The sequence below is a fragment of the Rhinopithecus roxellana genome, chromosome 6 (genome assembly GCF_007565055.1).
Source record: "Rhinopithecus roxellana isolate Shanxi Qingling chromosome 6, ASM756505v1, whole genome shotgun sequence".
In the NCBI taxonomy this organism is placed as follows: domain Eukaryota; kingdom Metazoa; phylum Chordata; class Mammalia; order Primates; family Cercopithecidae; genus Rhinopithecus; species Rhinopithecus roxellana.
The window spans coordinates 105,908,652-105,923,751 of record NC_044554.1 but is presented as its reverse complement, the minus strand read 5'-3'; the positions used below and the strand labels follow the sequence as shown (position 1 = coordinate 105,923,751).

Here is a 15,100-nt window from a genome sequence, read left to right as displayed (position 1 = left end):
CCTCCCTCGGCCTCCCAAAGTGCTGGGATTACAGGCGTGAGCCACCACGCCCGGCCCCTTTTATGGGTTTTTTTAGAGACGGGGTTTCGCTACGCTGGCCAGGCTGATGCAGAACTCCTTGGCCTCACGTGATCTGCCCTCCTCAGCCTCCCAAGATGCTGGGATTACAGGCGTGAGCCATCGAACCTGGCTGTATTTCTTAATACATTAAAATAGTATTTAAAGGCTGGGTGCTGGTGGCTCAGGCCTGTAATCCCAGCACTTTGGGAGGCTGCAGTAGGCTGATCACCTGAGGTCAGGAGTCCGAGACCAGCTTGACCAACATGGTGAAACCCCCGTCTCTACTAAAAGTACAAAAATTAGCCAGGCATGGTGGCGGGCGCCTGTAATCCCAGCTACCTGGGAGGCTGAGGCAGGAGAATCGCTTGAACCTGGGAGGCGGAGGTTGCAGTGAGCCGAGATGACACCACCGCACTCCAGCCTGGGTGACAAGAGCGAAACTCCGTCTCAAAAAAAAAAAAAAGTACTGAAATACCATTTTTATTTGTGTTCAGACTGAAATGTCCTGAATGCATCAGTATATGCTTTTACTTTTTTTCCCCTTAGAGTGAAAATATTTAACCCGAATGAAAGCAATGAGTACTTGGATCCTTTGCAGAGTGAGTTACAAGCACAGTGAATAGAAAAACTCAGCCGGGCGCGGTGGCTCACGCCTGTAATCTCAGCACTTTGGGAGGCCGAAGTGGGCGGATCACCTGAGGTCGGGAGTTGGAGACCAGCCTGACCAACATGGTGAAACCCCATCTCTACTAAAAATACAAAAATTAGCCAGATGTGGTGGCAGGCGCCTGTCATCCCAGCTAATTCCAGAGGCTGAGGCAGGAGAATCGCTTGAATCTGGGAGGCAGAGGTTGCAGTGAACCAAGATTGTGCCACTGCACGCCAGCCTGGGCAACAAGAGCGAAACTCTGTCTCAAAAAAAAAAAAAAAAAAAAAAACAACCTGGGTTGCGTTAGTGTTGGAGCGTAGCAAAACCCATTTGTTCGCGGAGAGAAGTGCCAGGAGGGGATTCTGGAAGATGTCTTTAATGGAGGTGATCGAAGTGACTGCTCGCGTGGTTCCCAGGACTCCCCGTGCCAGGGAAAACCACAGGAAACAAGCAGATCTGTGGTTTTCCCTGGCAGCTCCTGGACCCAAGTATGTGTGGCCGGAGGGGGCATCTGAGAATGGAGCTCTTGCTCTGGGCAGCTTTTTCAGACCCATTGTCCGAGCAGCACTGGGGGCCTGGCCAGTGCCCTCCGCTAGCCGCTGGGCGCTCTGCCGCCTGTAGGGAGAGTTTTGAGAACTTGCCCAGAGCAGATGGGGGCCGGCACCCTGGACTCTGTCCAGTGACCCCGGACTCTGTCCAGTGACCCCGTGCCCTCCTCCAGCCGACAGGGAGTTCATCGAGGCCAGGAGGAGAGCCCTGAAGCGCTTCGTCAACCTGGTGGCCCGGCACCCCCTGTTCTCCGAGGATGTGGTCCTCAAGCTCTTCCTGTCCTTCAGTGGCTCGGTGAGTGTGTCTGCCCTGGCCCTGGGAGTTCCCGAGCCTCTGGACCCGCCCTTTCCTCTCTCAGGTTTGGTTCTTGTCCTCCTGGTCCCTTGTTGGACGCCCAGCAGGAATGACATGGACAAGACTTCTTTCCTCTCCAGGTAACAGTCTGAATGTGATTTTCAAAGGTGTCCCTGGTGTTGACTTTGCAGGATTTGGTAAATCCGTGTGGAGATCATGGGTCTCTGTGGTCACTTTGAGGATTTAGGCTGGATGGTTTGGAGGGTTTAGGGAGGTGCCAGAGACTCCAGATGGGAAGAAGTGTTTACTTAAAACAAGGCCCTGTCTGACTAGGGACCACTGGAACACAGGCTGAGCCTCCTTGTTGGAGTCACAGCACAGACCTGCAGCCGGGAATTAGCTTCTTATACACGCGCTCCGTCCGGGTCTGAGCGGGGTTCCTTCCTCCCAGCTGCTGCCGCACAGCTTTAGCGTGTGTCAAGAAGCTACAGCTTGCGGGCACGGTGACCCACGCCTCTCATCCCAGCGCTTTGAGAGGCCGAGGCCAGATGGTCGCTTAAGCCCAGGCGTTTGAGACCAGCCTGGGCAACATAGCGAGACTTCGTCTCTACCAAAACAAAACGAAACTTGGGCCAGGCATGGTGGTGCACACCTGTAATCCCAGTCACTCGGGAGGTGAGGCATGAGAATCGCTTGAACCCGGGAGGTGGAGCTTACAGCGAGCTGTGATTGTGCCACTGCACTCCAGCCTGGGCGACAGAGCGAGACCCTGTCTCAAAAAAACAAAAGACAAAACAAAACAAAAAACAAAAATATCAACCCTGCAGCACAGCTCCTGTTTCCTGCAGGAGGAAGCAGCTGCCAGCCCCTCCAGGGAAGGCGGGCCCTGTGCTTCTCCTCCGCCTATGCCTGCAGGACCCTCTCCCTGTGAGGGGAGGGGCGGGGGCTCCACTGGAATAGAGGTTTCCAGGCTCTCCTCTATTTTCTGGAAAGCCCTTCTTGAATGGGGACCTGAGGGCCTCTGCCCGTGTCCCTGCTGCAGGAAGACACCCCCACTCCCAGGCTGACTTCACACAAGCCTTGCTTCCTTTTGTCTTCACTTCTCTCGGAGGCAGAGGGGCCTTCGCCCTGTGCCTGGGGTGTCTCTGGGATGCGCCTGGGGATGTCTGGAGCCACGCAGTGGGATCTTTTGAGCCCTGAGGGTGGAAACCTTCCTTTGGAAGGCGATCTGGATTGTCAGAAGAGGAATGTGGCAGGACCTGGGAGGGGTGGTGGGGAGGGGTGCCGTGGGTCACGGGTGGGCGATACCCCTGTTCTGGGGGTAGGACGCTCCCTGTGGCCTTTCCACAGGTATCATTCTCTGTCACTTCCCGGCCTCAGTTTTCTTGCTTGCTTTCTGTTTTTAAAGATGGGGTCTCACTATGTTACTCGGGCTGGCCCTGAACCCCTGGGCTCTAAGCAATCCTCCCGCCTCAGGCTCTGAGTAGCTGGGACTACAGGCATGCATCATACTGGGCCTCAGGGTTTTGTTTTTTGTAAAATGAGAGTTGAGTCAGATGATCTTCAAGGCATCTCTGACATTTGAGAATTCCTGGACACGTCAACAGCTGCCTATTAGGGTCTCCCCTTGTATCTCCTAGGTGGCTCCTGATTTTAAGGCATGGCTTTGCCCAGGAGGCCTCGTTCAGATGAGAGGGCTCCAGTGCTAGGGGTTGGGCCTGTCCTTCCTCTGCCCAGCAGCTCCCTGGGCTCTGGTGTCCCTGGCGCCAGGCATGCATTCCCAGGAAGGAAGACACTTTTGCCCTGTTCTATTGCGCTTTTGGAATCTACCAGGGTCTCAGGTATCTGCTGTCTGTCTCCGGGGCTGATGCCTCCCCCCATCTGTGGATGGAGGGGCCGTATCTCTGCAGAGCCGCCTCTGGTCTGTGGATGGAGGGGCCGTTTCTCTGCACAGCCTCCCCCTGTCTGCGGATGGAGGTCTGTGAATGGAGTCGCTGTCTCTCTGGAGAGCTGTCCCCCGTCTGTGGATGGAGTGGCTGTGCCTCTGGAGAGAGGCTGCAGGTTTGTGGGGCTTCTGCTGTGAAGCCAGGACATCCTGTTTGGTGAGAAAAACATCTCAGGGAGAGTCAAGAGATTGCGGAATCCTAATGTCAAAGCCAACATATGGAAATGTGTTTCTCCTGAGGAAGGACGACATCCCGCTTGCTCCACAGTGGCCGACGCCCCACAGCCGCTTTCTTGCTGCCTGTAGAAGAGGGTGAAGCTGTCTCTTTTCCTTTTGCAGGATGTGCAGAACAAGTTAAAGGAGTCAGCACAGTGCGTCGGGGACGAATTCATGAACTGTAAGCTGGCTACCAGGGCCAAGGTATTTTTCTAACTTTGAAGAGTCTTTCCCTTTTTAACCAGAGAAACAACAGTTTTAACCCTGTGTAGTGATTCTGCCTCCTCTGCGTGGCAAGGATTATGCTGACATCTGTCGCATGATTTCCTCATTTAACCCTTGTTTTAGCTGCTCTGACACAGGGCTGGGAGGCCTGTTTTACAGATGGAGAAACAGGCTCGGCGAGCCAAGGTCCCGAGCCTCTAAGCAGCAGGGCCGGGATGCGGCTGAGCTCTGACCTCAGGCCCTCCAGGCACCCCGTGCCCTCTGCCCCTTTCTGTGACTCAGACAGCCGGACGCTTGTGTCACTGCCTCTTCAGATTTCTGGGGATTCATTGTTGCATCTGTTTATTATTGAATGTTTGAAATCTGGTCTTTTTCCAAAAAGGACTAAGGTAGCTACTTGGTAGTTTTTTTTTTTGTTTTTTCTCTTTAAACCTCTTCTTCAGGCCGGCACGGTGGCTCATGCCTATAATCTCAGCACTTTGGGAGGCCGAGGCTGTCGGATCACTTGAGGTCAGGAGTCTGAGACTAGCCTGGCCAACATAGCAAAACCCCATCTCTCATGAAAATACAAAAAAAAAAAAAAAAAAAAAACTGGCCGGGCATGGTAGCTCATGCCTGTAATCCTAGCACTTTGGGAGGCCGAGGCGGGCGGATCACGAGGTCAGGAGTTCAAGACTAGCCTGACTAACATGGTGAAACCCCGTCTCTACTAAAAATGCAAAAATTAGCCAGGTGCGGTGGCACATACCTGTAATCCCAGCTACTCAGGAGGCTGAGGCAGGAGAATCACTTTAACCCAGGAGGCGAAAGTTGGAGTGAGCCGAGATCGCATGCCACTGCACTCTAGCCTGGGTGACAGAGACTCCATCAAAAAAAAGAAAAAAAATATTAGCTAGGCCTGGTGGCAGGCACCTGTAATCCTAGCTACTTGGGAGACTGAGGCAGGAGGATTATTTGAACCCAGGAGGCAGAGGCTGCAGTGAGCCGAGGTCATGTTACCGCACTCCAGCCTGGGTAACAGACTCAGACTTTGTCTCAAAAACAACAATAGCAACAACAAAAAACCCAGAAAAAAACCTGCTTCTTCATACAAAAGTAAAAAATCTAATTTTATTTTATTTTATTTTTTGAGACAAGGTCTTGCTCTGTCCCCAAGGCTGTAGTGCAGTGGCACAATCATAGGTCATTGCAGCCTTGACCTGCTGGGTTCCAGCGATTCTCCCACCTCAGCCTCCCATAACAGCTGGGACTACAGGCGTGTGCCACAACACTTGGCTGATTTGTTTGTTTTCGGTATAGATGAAGTCTCACTGTGTTGCCCAGGCTGGCCTTGAACTCTTGGCCTCAAGCAGTCCTCCTGGCATGGCCCCCCAAAGTGCTGGGATTATAGGCATGAGCCGCCACGCCTGGCCAGATCTTTTACCTTCATTTTACTCACTGAGCTTTCTGTTTTCTGAGCACTGGTAGGTAGTATCAAAGCTTCTAAAAAGTCTTTGGGAATAAATGAGGCATACAAGAGGCCTTCCCGCCATGTGGAGAGTCTTTCAGGAATTTATGTTCACTGTGTTTCACTTGAAGATTGTTTGTTTTTATTTTTGTTGTTTTCTGGAGACAGGGTCCCCAGGATGGAGTGCAGTGTTGTGATCATGGCTCTTTGCAGCCTGGAACTCCTGGGCTCAAGTGATCCTCCTGCCTCAGCCCTCTGTAAGCACCTGGGACCACAGGTGCTCCACCACAGTTGGCTAATTTTTTTGATTTTTTGGGAAAGATGGGGTCTCACTGTGTTGCCTAGGCTGTTCTTAAACTCCCAGGCTCTAGCGATCCTCTTGCCTCTCTCCCAGAGTGCTGGGGTACAGGTGTGAGTCACTGTATCCAGCTAAAAATTATTATTATTATTATTATTATTATCATTATTTGAGATGGAGTCTCGCTCTGTCGCCCAGGCTGGAGAGCAGTGGTGCGATCTCGGCTCACTGCAAGCTTTGCCTCCCGGGTTCACGCCATTCTCCTGCCTCAGCCTCCCAATTAGCTAGGACTACAGGCGCCCAACACCAGGCCTGGCTAATTTTTTGTATTTTTAGTAGAGACGGGGTTTCACCGTGGTCTTGATCTCCTGATCTTGTGATCCACCCACCTCGGCCTCCCAGAGTGCTGAGATTACAGGTGTGAGGCACCGTGCCCGGCAAGATTATTTGAGGGTTTTGTTGGTTTGTTTGTTTTGAGACAGAGTCTCGCTCTGTTGCCCAGACTGGAGTGCAGTGGTGCGATCTCAGCTCACTGCAACCTCTGCCTCCCAGGTTCAAGTAATTTTCCTGTCTCAGCCTCCAGAGTAACTGGGATCATAGGCGCCTGCCACCATGCCCAGCTAATTTTTGTATTTTTTGTAGAGACGGGGGTTTCACCATATTGGTCAGGCTGGTCTCGAACTCCTGACCTCGGGTGATCTACCCGCCTCGGCCTCCCAAAGTGCTGGGATTACAGGTGTGAGTGACCGCCCCTGGCCTTATTTGAGTGTTTTTGGATAGGTCCTCCGGTGTGATGGGATTTCAGTGGACTCTGTGGTCCTCATCCCAGGGCTCATTTGTCTTCGTGTTTGTGGCATGCAGGTGATGACGGTTTTCGTTTCTTTTTCGGACGTACAGAGTGATCCCTGCAGGCCTGGAGGAGTGGGGCTCTCGGGGTGGCTCATGGACCTGCTGGGTCTCCCATGGCTCAGCTTTTGGGGGACTGGCTGCTCCCGTCTGACAGGTGCTCCCCAGTGAGTAACACATAGTCTCTCTCCCTCTCCGCATCATGTCAGGACTTCCTCCCAGCTGACATCCAGGCTCAGTTTGCCATCAGCCGGGAGCTAATCCGGAACATCTACAACAGCTTTCACAAGCTTCGCGACAGGGCTGAGCGGATCGCGTCCCGGGCCATCGACAACGCGGCAGATCTTCTCATATTCGGGAAGGAGCTAAGGCAGGTGACCTTTCAGCTTCTGCAGGGGCATGCGCGGTGGGACGGGAATCTTTACCGTAATAACCAGCATCCTGACCCGTTTCACCCCAGAAGGGGCAGAAAGTGGGTCGGGCACATGGGGGGGTCATATTTAGAAGAATCACGGGAGAATTTCAGCCCTGAAACACAGATTTCTGAGCACAAGTAAATGCTCACCAGTTTCTAGTCTGGTAGTTTTCCCACTGTCAGGGTGAGACTTTAAAAAAAGATCCCAGGCCAGGTGCGGTGGCTCACACCTGTGATCCCAGCACTTTGGGAGGCCAAGGCGGGTGGATCACTTGAGGTCAGGAGTTCAAGACCAGCCTGGCCAAGATGGTGAAACTCCGTGTCTACTAAAAATACACACACACAAAAAAATTAGCTGGGCATGGTGGTGAGTGCCTGTAATCCCAGCTACTTGGGAGGCTGAGGCGGAGAATTGCTTGGACCTGGGAGGCGGAGGTTGCAGTGAGCTGAGATTGGGCCACTGCACTCCAGCCTGGGCGACAGAGCAAGACTCCATCTCAAAAAAAGGAAAAAAAGATCCCTTTGACTTGGGGAAGAACAGACCATGGGCTGGCAATGCTTCCTTTGCCTGAGGGGAGGGGAGACCCCACCCAGGACTCTGCTCCCCCCAGCAGTGCCCCTCACCTGTGCACACATGTCACCTGGGGGCTGGTAGGGAAGAACAGATGCAGCAGGGCCTGGGGTGCAGCCCCAGGGCCACCCTTTGTCCTGGGCTTCCAGGGTCCCCACAGGCCACTCTTTGAGCAGCAGGGGCATAGGACGGGGGAGCGTGCAGGTTGCCATGGAGGACGCAGTGTTGAGAGCTGCGTGTCTGTGGCGGGGGATGCCAGGCTCGACTGCGGGGTGAGCTCCAGGCCTTGAGTGTCTCCTCTCGTGTGCTTGCTCCCTCAGTGCAATCGGGTCCGACACAACCCCGCTGCCCTCCTGGGCCGCTCTGAACAGCAGCACCTGGGGGTCCCTGAAGCAGGCTCTGAAAGGCCTGTCTGTGGAATTCGCGCTGCTCGCCGATAAGGCCGCACAACAGGTGAGTGGATCGGTTCTCCCAGGCGCCTGTTCCAGAGAACACACTATGCCTTGGCATGGGGAGCGCCTCCTGCTTACACGGGCTTCACAGTTTGTTTTTGTTTCGTTTTTTTGAGACGGAGTCTCGCTCTGTCGCCAGGCTGGAGCGCTGTGGTGCGATCTCGGCTCACTGCAACCTCCGCCTCCCGGGTTCAAGTGATTCTCCTCCCTTAGCCTCCTGAGTAGCTGGGACTACAGGTGTCCACCACCATGCCTGGCTAATTTTTTGTATTTTTAATAGAGACAAGGTTTCACCATGTTGGTCAGGCTGGTCTCGAACTCCTGACCTCAGGTGATCCGCCCACCTCGGCCTCCCAAAGTGCTGGGATTACAGGTGTGAGCCACTGTGCCCGGCCGGCTTCCCAGTTGTGAGCTGAGTGAGTGAGCAGCTGTGCCCTGGGTGGGAACTGTCTGTCCCCATCTGTTCCTGGTGGCTCCTAGGAGTGTTGATGCTTTCGAGAGGGGTTGCCAGTGACAAAACAGATAGGGCTGTAGTCTTGAGTGTTGATTTTGCTGAGGTTGGAAGAGAAGATAGACTCTGTCTTTGAAAAGATCATCTCAGGCTTCCAGGCATGCTCCTGGGTGGGCCAGATAGTTCCCGCTTTGCTGTCTGAGTCAGCTAGGATTTGGCACTGGAGACTTAACTCATCAGAATAATGATGAAGCCCCAGCACCCAAGAGGCTCCCACCTCCCACTCCACACACAACCTTAGGAAGTGCTTCTGCTGCATGGGCAGAAGCTGTTTTTAGAAATCCGCCACGATCTTGGAGTAATTTGGGATCAGTTTGAAGATACGGTGTTTACTATCACGCTGCAAGGCTCATCTGGGTGCTTTTATGTTAAAAAACTGTTACGTGGCTGGGAATGGCGGCTCACACCTATCATCCCAGTGCTTTGGGAGGCCGAGGCAGGAGGACTGCTTGAGCCCAGGAGTTCGAGACCCAGCCTGGGTAACAGAACAAGATCTCATCTCTATATATAAAAAAAAAAATTAGCCAGGGGTGGTGGTGCATGCGTGTAGTCCCAGCTACTCAAGAGGCTGAGGTAGGAGGATCACCTGAACCCAAGAGGTAGAGGCTTCAGTGAGCCGTGAGGGTGCCAGTGCACTCCAGCCTGGGCGAGAGAGTGAGACCCAGTCTCAAAAACAAAAAAAGCTGACATAGTTGTGAAGGTGGGAGCTTGCTACCTAGTTCCTATTTCTTGGGGAAGTGGCCTCCAGGCTGCTTGTTATTGGTTTGAAGTAAGTGATCAGATCATGCCCATGAGGGCCGCGCTCCCCGCTGAGCCCTGGAACTCCTGATGGCTTGGTGAACTCACCTGCTGTGGAGTCGGGGCTTTTCAAGCTGGAACCGGGATGCTCAGGTGCCCGTGACGTTTTTCATGCTGAAGAGGAAATTTGATGTCTTTGCTGGTGTGGAAAGTCCTGGGTTTTCTTCCTCTTCCGCCCCCGTGCTTGTGTGTTCCCTTTAGAAACGGAGGGAGGGCACTGTTGGTGTCTGTGGATTGGGGCTGGGTCTATTCTGTCTTTAGGTCTGTGTGCCCCCTGCCCCCAGGTGGAGGGGACCGAGAACATGGGACTGGGGCCTTGTCAGCATAGAGACAGAGGAGCTCACGGCCCCCTGCCCTGTGCAGCGTGCCTCTGTGCTGTGACTGTGCTCAAGCTACTTTGGTCTCCAGGCCTCAGTTTCCCCATCAATTCAATACAAGGGGGTTGGATTATATTATTAAAAGAGCTATTTTCTTTTCTTTTTTTTTTTTTGAGACAAAGTCTCGCTCTGTCGCCCAGGCTGGAGTGCAGTGGTGTGATCTCGGCTCACTGCAACCTCTGCCTCCTGGGTTCAAGCGATTCTCCTGCCTCAGCCTCCCGAGTAGCTGGGATTACAGGTGCACACCACCACGCCTGGCTAATTTTTGCATTTTTAGTAGAGACGGGGTTTCACCATGTTGGCCGGGCTGGTCTCAAACTGCTGACCTCAGGTCATCCGCCCGCCTCGACCCCCCAAAGTGCTAGGATGACAGGCACGAGCCTCTGTGTGCGGCCAAAAGAGCTGTTTCTGTAATCTGCTGACCCTTTCCTCCAAACTCGGTGTGCAAAGCATAAAAGGTGTTCCTGTCATAGGGACCCAGACCCTTGCCACATTCCACTCCCTCTGGAGCAGGTGGCTGCCGGCGGGGTGCCCAGAGTGCCCCAGGGCTCTGCAGAGCGCAGGATCAGCATCACTCATGAGGTGATTTCCAAAATTTTTTCTGATTCAGCCCTGGATGCTGCATTTCCACCTTGAAGAGGAAGAGAAGGTTGAGGCTTCTGGTGCAGTAGGAGTCTGTGGCTTGAGGTTCTGCCCAGCTTTGTGACTCTTGGACATTTCATGAGTTGTGTTTTGGGACTGTGATGTCTGGAGAAGTGCTGTTTCCTGGATATCTCTCACTGTCCTTGGTTGTAGTGAAATTGAGCTTTTACATGGAACGAACCTCGAGGCCTTTCATTTGATGCAGCAAAAGTTCCATCTCACCCTTGCTGTTCAGTCAGAGGCAGGGAGGACCGTTTTTCCTAATTCTGCTTGTATTTACACCAGTGTTACTCTCCCCAGACCTGTTAGGAGCTGAAGGTAGCCATATCCCAGCAAGACACGTGAGACTCGGAGTAGGGTCTGTCTGTTCCAGGGTCTGGGTGATGGGGCCTGCGCCTTGGTTAAAGGCGCGTGCATTGATGGTTTAGGGCACATTTGTCCAACCGGTGGCCCACAGGCTGCATGTGGCCCAGGACGGCTTTGAATGTGGCCTAACACAAGTCCGTAAACTTGGCCGGGCACAGTGGCTCACGCCTGTAATCTCAGCACTTTGGGAGGCTGAGATGGGCAGATCACCTGAGGTCAGGAGTTTGAGACCAGCCCGGCCAACATGGTGAAACCCCATCTCTACTAAAAATACAAAAATTAGCTGGGCGTGGTGGCTTACACCTGTAATCCCAGCTACTCGGGAGGCTGAGGCAGGAGAATCGCTTGAACCTGGGAGGCGGAGGTTGCAGTGAGCTGAGATCACGCCACTGTACTCCAGCCTGTGTAACAGAGGAAGACTCTGTCTCAAAAAACCCCAAATCTGTAAACTTTCTGAAAACATGAGATTTATGCACAGATTTCCTTCCTTCCCTCCCTCCCTCCCTCTCTCTTTTGCTCATCAGCTGTCACAGTGTTAGTGTATTTTATGTGTGGCTCAAGACAATTCTTCTTCCAATGTGGCCCAGGGAAGCCAAAACATTGGACACCCCTGCTAATTTAGGGCGTTGTCCAGCACTGAACCACAGATGGGACTTGGTGACAAATGACAAGCAGAGGGACCCCCGAGTTCCCCCTCTTCTGCTGGGCCAGGGAATAAGCCTCCATTCTCCTGAGCCCCTGCCTGGTCAGGTGGGAGCTGGGCATCTGCGGTCAGCTGGCGTTTTCCATCTTGAGTTTTAGAAACTCTTAGCACACCTCTTTTCCTGGCACATTTTACTGGCTGGAATCCCAGCTGCTTTGGGTGTGGGGTTGGTGGCTGGGGAGCTTCCTTGTTCAGTCGGCCTGAGGTCTGGCCTGGGCCGGTTCCTTCCTCCCAGAATCAGAGGGGCTCCCCAGAACCACCAGCCAGGTCTGCAGGGGGCCCCCTTCCCCACCAGCCCACCCATTACCAGGCGGAGACGCCTTCGAGCCCAGGTGTCTTGATGGGAACAAGGCCTGCGTTCCCGTGGGACAGGGGCATCTTAGGGTCCCCTGGGGTACAGCAGAGCCTGGGTAGCACCCCTGGCTCCCAGTCCAGGACTGTGTCCCATGAAACTCCTTCTAGTCATTTCTTCTGCCTGCACTATCTCTTGCTGAACTTGACCTGCAGGGCGTGGGGTGAGCTTTCCACCCCTGCCACGCGTGGAGCCCGGGGAATCGTGGAGGGAGCGTGGTCTCCCTGAGCTGCTCAGTGAGCTGTGGGGACTGAGGGCAGGAGCTGTGGGGACCGGATCCCTTCAGGGCCGGGGTGTGACTGAAGGCGTCGGTGTTGGGGGTTTCCCCAGGATACCTGCCGTGGGCCTGGCTTGGTTGCGGTTGTGGCTGGGGGGTCGGTGGTGAGCTGTGCAGGTCAGGGGTGGATGGGCTGCCCCTTCCACTGCCTTCCCCGGACCCCTGCTGTCTCCAGAGCTTGGATCCTCCCCTCAGTGGCAGCCGGAGCCTAGGGCTTTGGACGGACTCTTCATACCACAGACGCCTCTGACCACTGTGCCTCCGGGCCGTGTGCACTGTGCCTGGCCTGCGCCCCCACCAAGCGCTGCTACCCGTGAACGCCGGGCTGGCGGAGGCAGTGTCTGCATGGGGTTCGGCCCGTGGGGGCTACCTCGTGTCACCCCCCAGGTGCTGTGGTGATCCTAGGAGCAGGGCATCCCTCTGCCATGACGGGGCCCCCTTCCACTCCAGGACTGCCCGCCCTTTGCTGTGCACTCACTGCCCTGTTGGGCTCTCTCTGTGGCTGTGCTGCCCGCACAGAACCTCGTGTGAGGGCCAGAGAGGAGCCTGTGTCCACCGCCACCCCCCGCCGCCGAGTGTGGTGCTTCTGCGTGCAGCCCGAGGCGGCTGCCTCTCTTGCTGGATCAACAGCGCGTCCTTCCTGCAGCTGCCGTCTTTCCTACCCTGCGCCCCCTTCCTAGGCCTGCGTTGCTCTCTCCTGTTACTGATGCGGAGACCACACCCTCGTTCTCCCCCGTGTCCCTCCCGGGCGTCCACGTTTTCCACACAGCTCACAGCGTCCGATGGGAGCTCGGGTTTTCTGCAGTGCTTGATGGAGCCGTAGGAGTGGGGGTTCTGGGGTGCCTGGCTCGCCCAGCGTGTGTGTCGGGAGATTCGCCGGCTTTGCGAAGGCCTGAGGCAGGCACGGCAGGCCGGGCTGATGAGCAGGAGGGTGGGCAGCCGTCCCGCGGGAACGCAGGCCTTGTTCTCATCCAGACTCCTGGGCTCGAAGGCGTCTCCGCTTGGTCATGGGTGGGCCGGTGGGGAAGCGGACCCCGTGCAGACCTGGCTGGTGGTTCTGGGGGCCCTTCTGACTCTGGGAGGAAGGAACCGGCCCAGGCCAGGCTTGGGTCTGAGTTCCCGGGCAGGGGCCTGGTCTTATATGCATCCGCGTGGGTGAGCTCCCCCTCGCCTTCCAGGGTAAGCAGGAAGAGAATGACGTGGTGGAGAAGCTGAATCTCTTCTTGGATCTGCTGCAGTCCTATAAGGTGAGTGCTCCTTGGTTGGGGGCAGAACTTTCAGGAATGATCTTAGGATCCTTCAAGGGTCTAACTCCTGGGAGACGGAGGAGGAGCTGAGAAGCCAGGGCTGCAGGGGGAGATGGGGCCTTCCGTCTCGCGGGGGTGCTTCCCCCGGCCAGCTCCGCAGGGCCTGGTGCGGGCATTGGGGGCAGCGGCGAATACCTCCCCTGGCCCGGCAGGACCTGTGCGAGCGGCATGAGAAGGGCGTGCTACACAAGCACCAGCGGGCGCTGCACAAGTACAGCCTGATGAAGAGGCAAATGATGAGCGCCGCCGCGCAGAACCGCGAGCCGGAGTCCGTGGAGCAGCTGGAGTCCCGCATCGTGGAGGTGGGTGGCGTGGTGGCCGAGCAGGCCCGTGGGAGCCTTTCCCCTCCTGGCCATGGTGGGACCACAGCCCTCCTGGTGGGCTCCCCTGGGTTGGCTCCATGTGTCTGGAACAGAGCTGGGGGTGCAGTGGAGGCAGGGAGCCGGCCCGGGTGCCCAGAGTGACGCGGCTCCCTGCCCGGCGCTCCCTCCCCGGCCCTCTCTTACCTCGCCACCTTCCAAATGCCTGGTGAAGACTGAAGGAGAAGGGGCCGTCCTGGCGCAGGGAGCACGCTGGTGTTCTGGCCTTGGTGCTCTGGTTGCCGGCTGGGTTCCAAGGGCGGCTGTTTGCTCTGCAGCAGGAGAACGCGATTCAGACAATGGAGCTGCGGAACTACTTCTCCCTGTACTGCCTGCACCAGGAGACGCAGCTCATCCACGTCTACCTGCCCCTCACCTCCCACATCCTCCGCGCCTTCGTCAACTCTCAGATCCAAGGACACAAGGAGGTGAGTCCGCCCTGCCCCGGCCGCTGTCTCAGTCACGGCCTTTCGTTGTCCCGCCGCCCTTCCTTCCAGCCTGGTGGCGCGGTGGCCGGCCGTCCTGCAGAGGTGTTTTAGTGCAGTGGGGATCCTTATGGGCCTTGGAACACGGTGCTCACCCAGATCTTCTAGTCTCCTGTGTAGCCAAAATCAGAATCGTGAGGGTGTCCCCAGTGATTCCTGGGGGGTGGAGGGAGGAGCAGACAGGGACAGTTTGCCTTCTGGAGGGATTTGAGAAGTCCAAGGCCCCCGCACCCTGAGGCGGAGAGAAGGGTTCTGGGCGCCTGGGAGCGCGTAGGTGGGTGTTTCTCCGAAGATCCCTGGCGGGCTTCCTCCAGATGGCGGTTCCTTCAGCCTGTGAGGAGAAACGCTCCCAAGGTCCTGGGAGAAGCCGCCCTTGATTTCTGGTGGCTGGCTCACTGTAGCGCCGCTGGGATTACAGGCCTGAGCCCCTGTGCCTGGCTGAAATTCTGTTTATTAAGTAGCTGCAAGCAGCTTTGAAGCCGTGGTCTGTGGTTTGTGTTGAACGGCACCGAGTGTCTGGGATGGTCACGAGATTCCACACTGTCCCCGGGAGGTGCTTGGTGCCTTGGGTGCCGTCCGGCAGTTTGGGAATGGCAGGCTGGAGGCGGCCGTGGTGGGGCTGGAGAGGTGGGGACAGCTGCTGTATTAGGAGCATCACTGTGTGTGACATGGCCAGGGTCTCAGGGACCAGGTTGGGTTTGGACATGTGAGTGGCTGGGTGTGTCCTCAGTGAAGGAACGTGACCAACAGGCGGGGCCCTGTCCTGCCCAGGGCATGATGCCATAACCCCAGTCCTACCAGGCTTTTTATTATGGTGATGAGGAATTTCCAGTCCTGTGATGCTGAGATGAGTGTGCTGTGGTCCAGTGACTCAGGCCCCCAGGGTGCGCCCTGCCCTTCTCTGGCCACCTGAGCCCCTGCCTGGCAGGTCTTGGCCTGACCCCTGCCTCACTGCC

At 55.9% G+C, this 15,100-nt stretch overlaps 1 protein-coding gene across 2 annotated transcripts in view; it reads left to right on the top strand.

The window, feature by feature from the left end:
• Positions 1–15,100, top strand: part of SNX8 (sorting nexin 8) — a 61,995-nt gene that overhangs the window by 42,967 nt on the left and 3,928 nt on the right. For both annotated transcript variants that reach the window (XM_030932984.1, XM_030932985.1), the window contains exons 4-10: positions 1,431–1,552; positions 3,837–3,917; positions 6,739–6,899; positions 7,836–7,968; positions 13,172–13,240; positions 13,453–13,602; positions 13,938–14,087. In XM_030932984.1, coding sequence (XP_030788844.1) covers positions 1,431–1,552; positions 3,837–3,917; positions 6,739–6,899; positions 7,836–7,968; positions 13,172–13,240; positions 13,453–13,602; positions 13,938–14,087 — 866 coding nt within the window. The remainder of the gene's footprint in view (positions 1–1,430; positions 1,553–3,836; positions 3,918–6,738; positions 6,900–7,835; positions 7,969–13,171; positions 13,241–13,452; positions 13,603–13,937; positions 14,088–15,100) is intronic.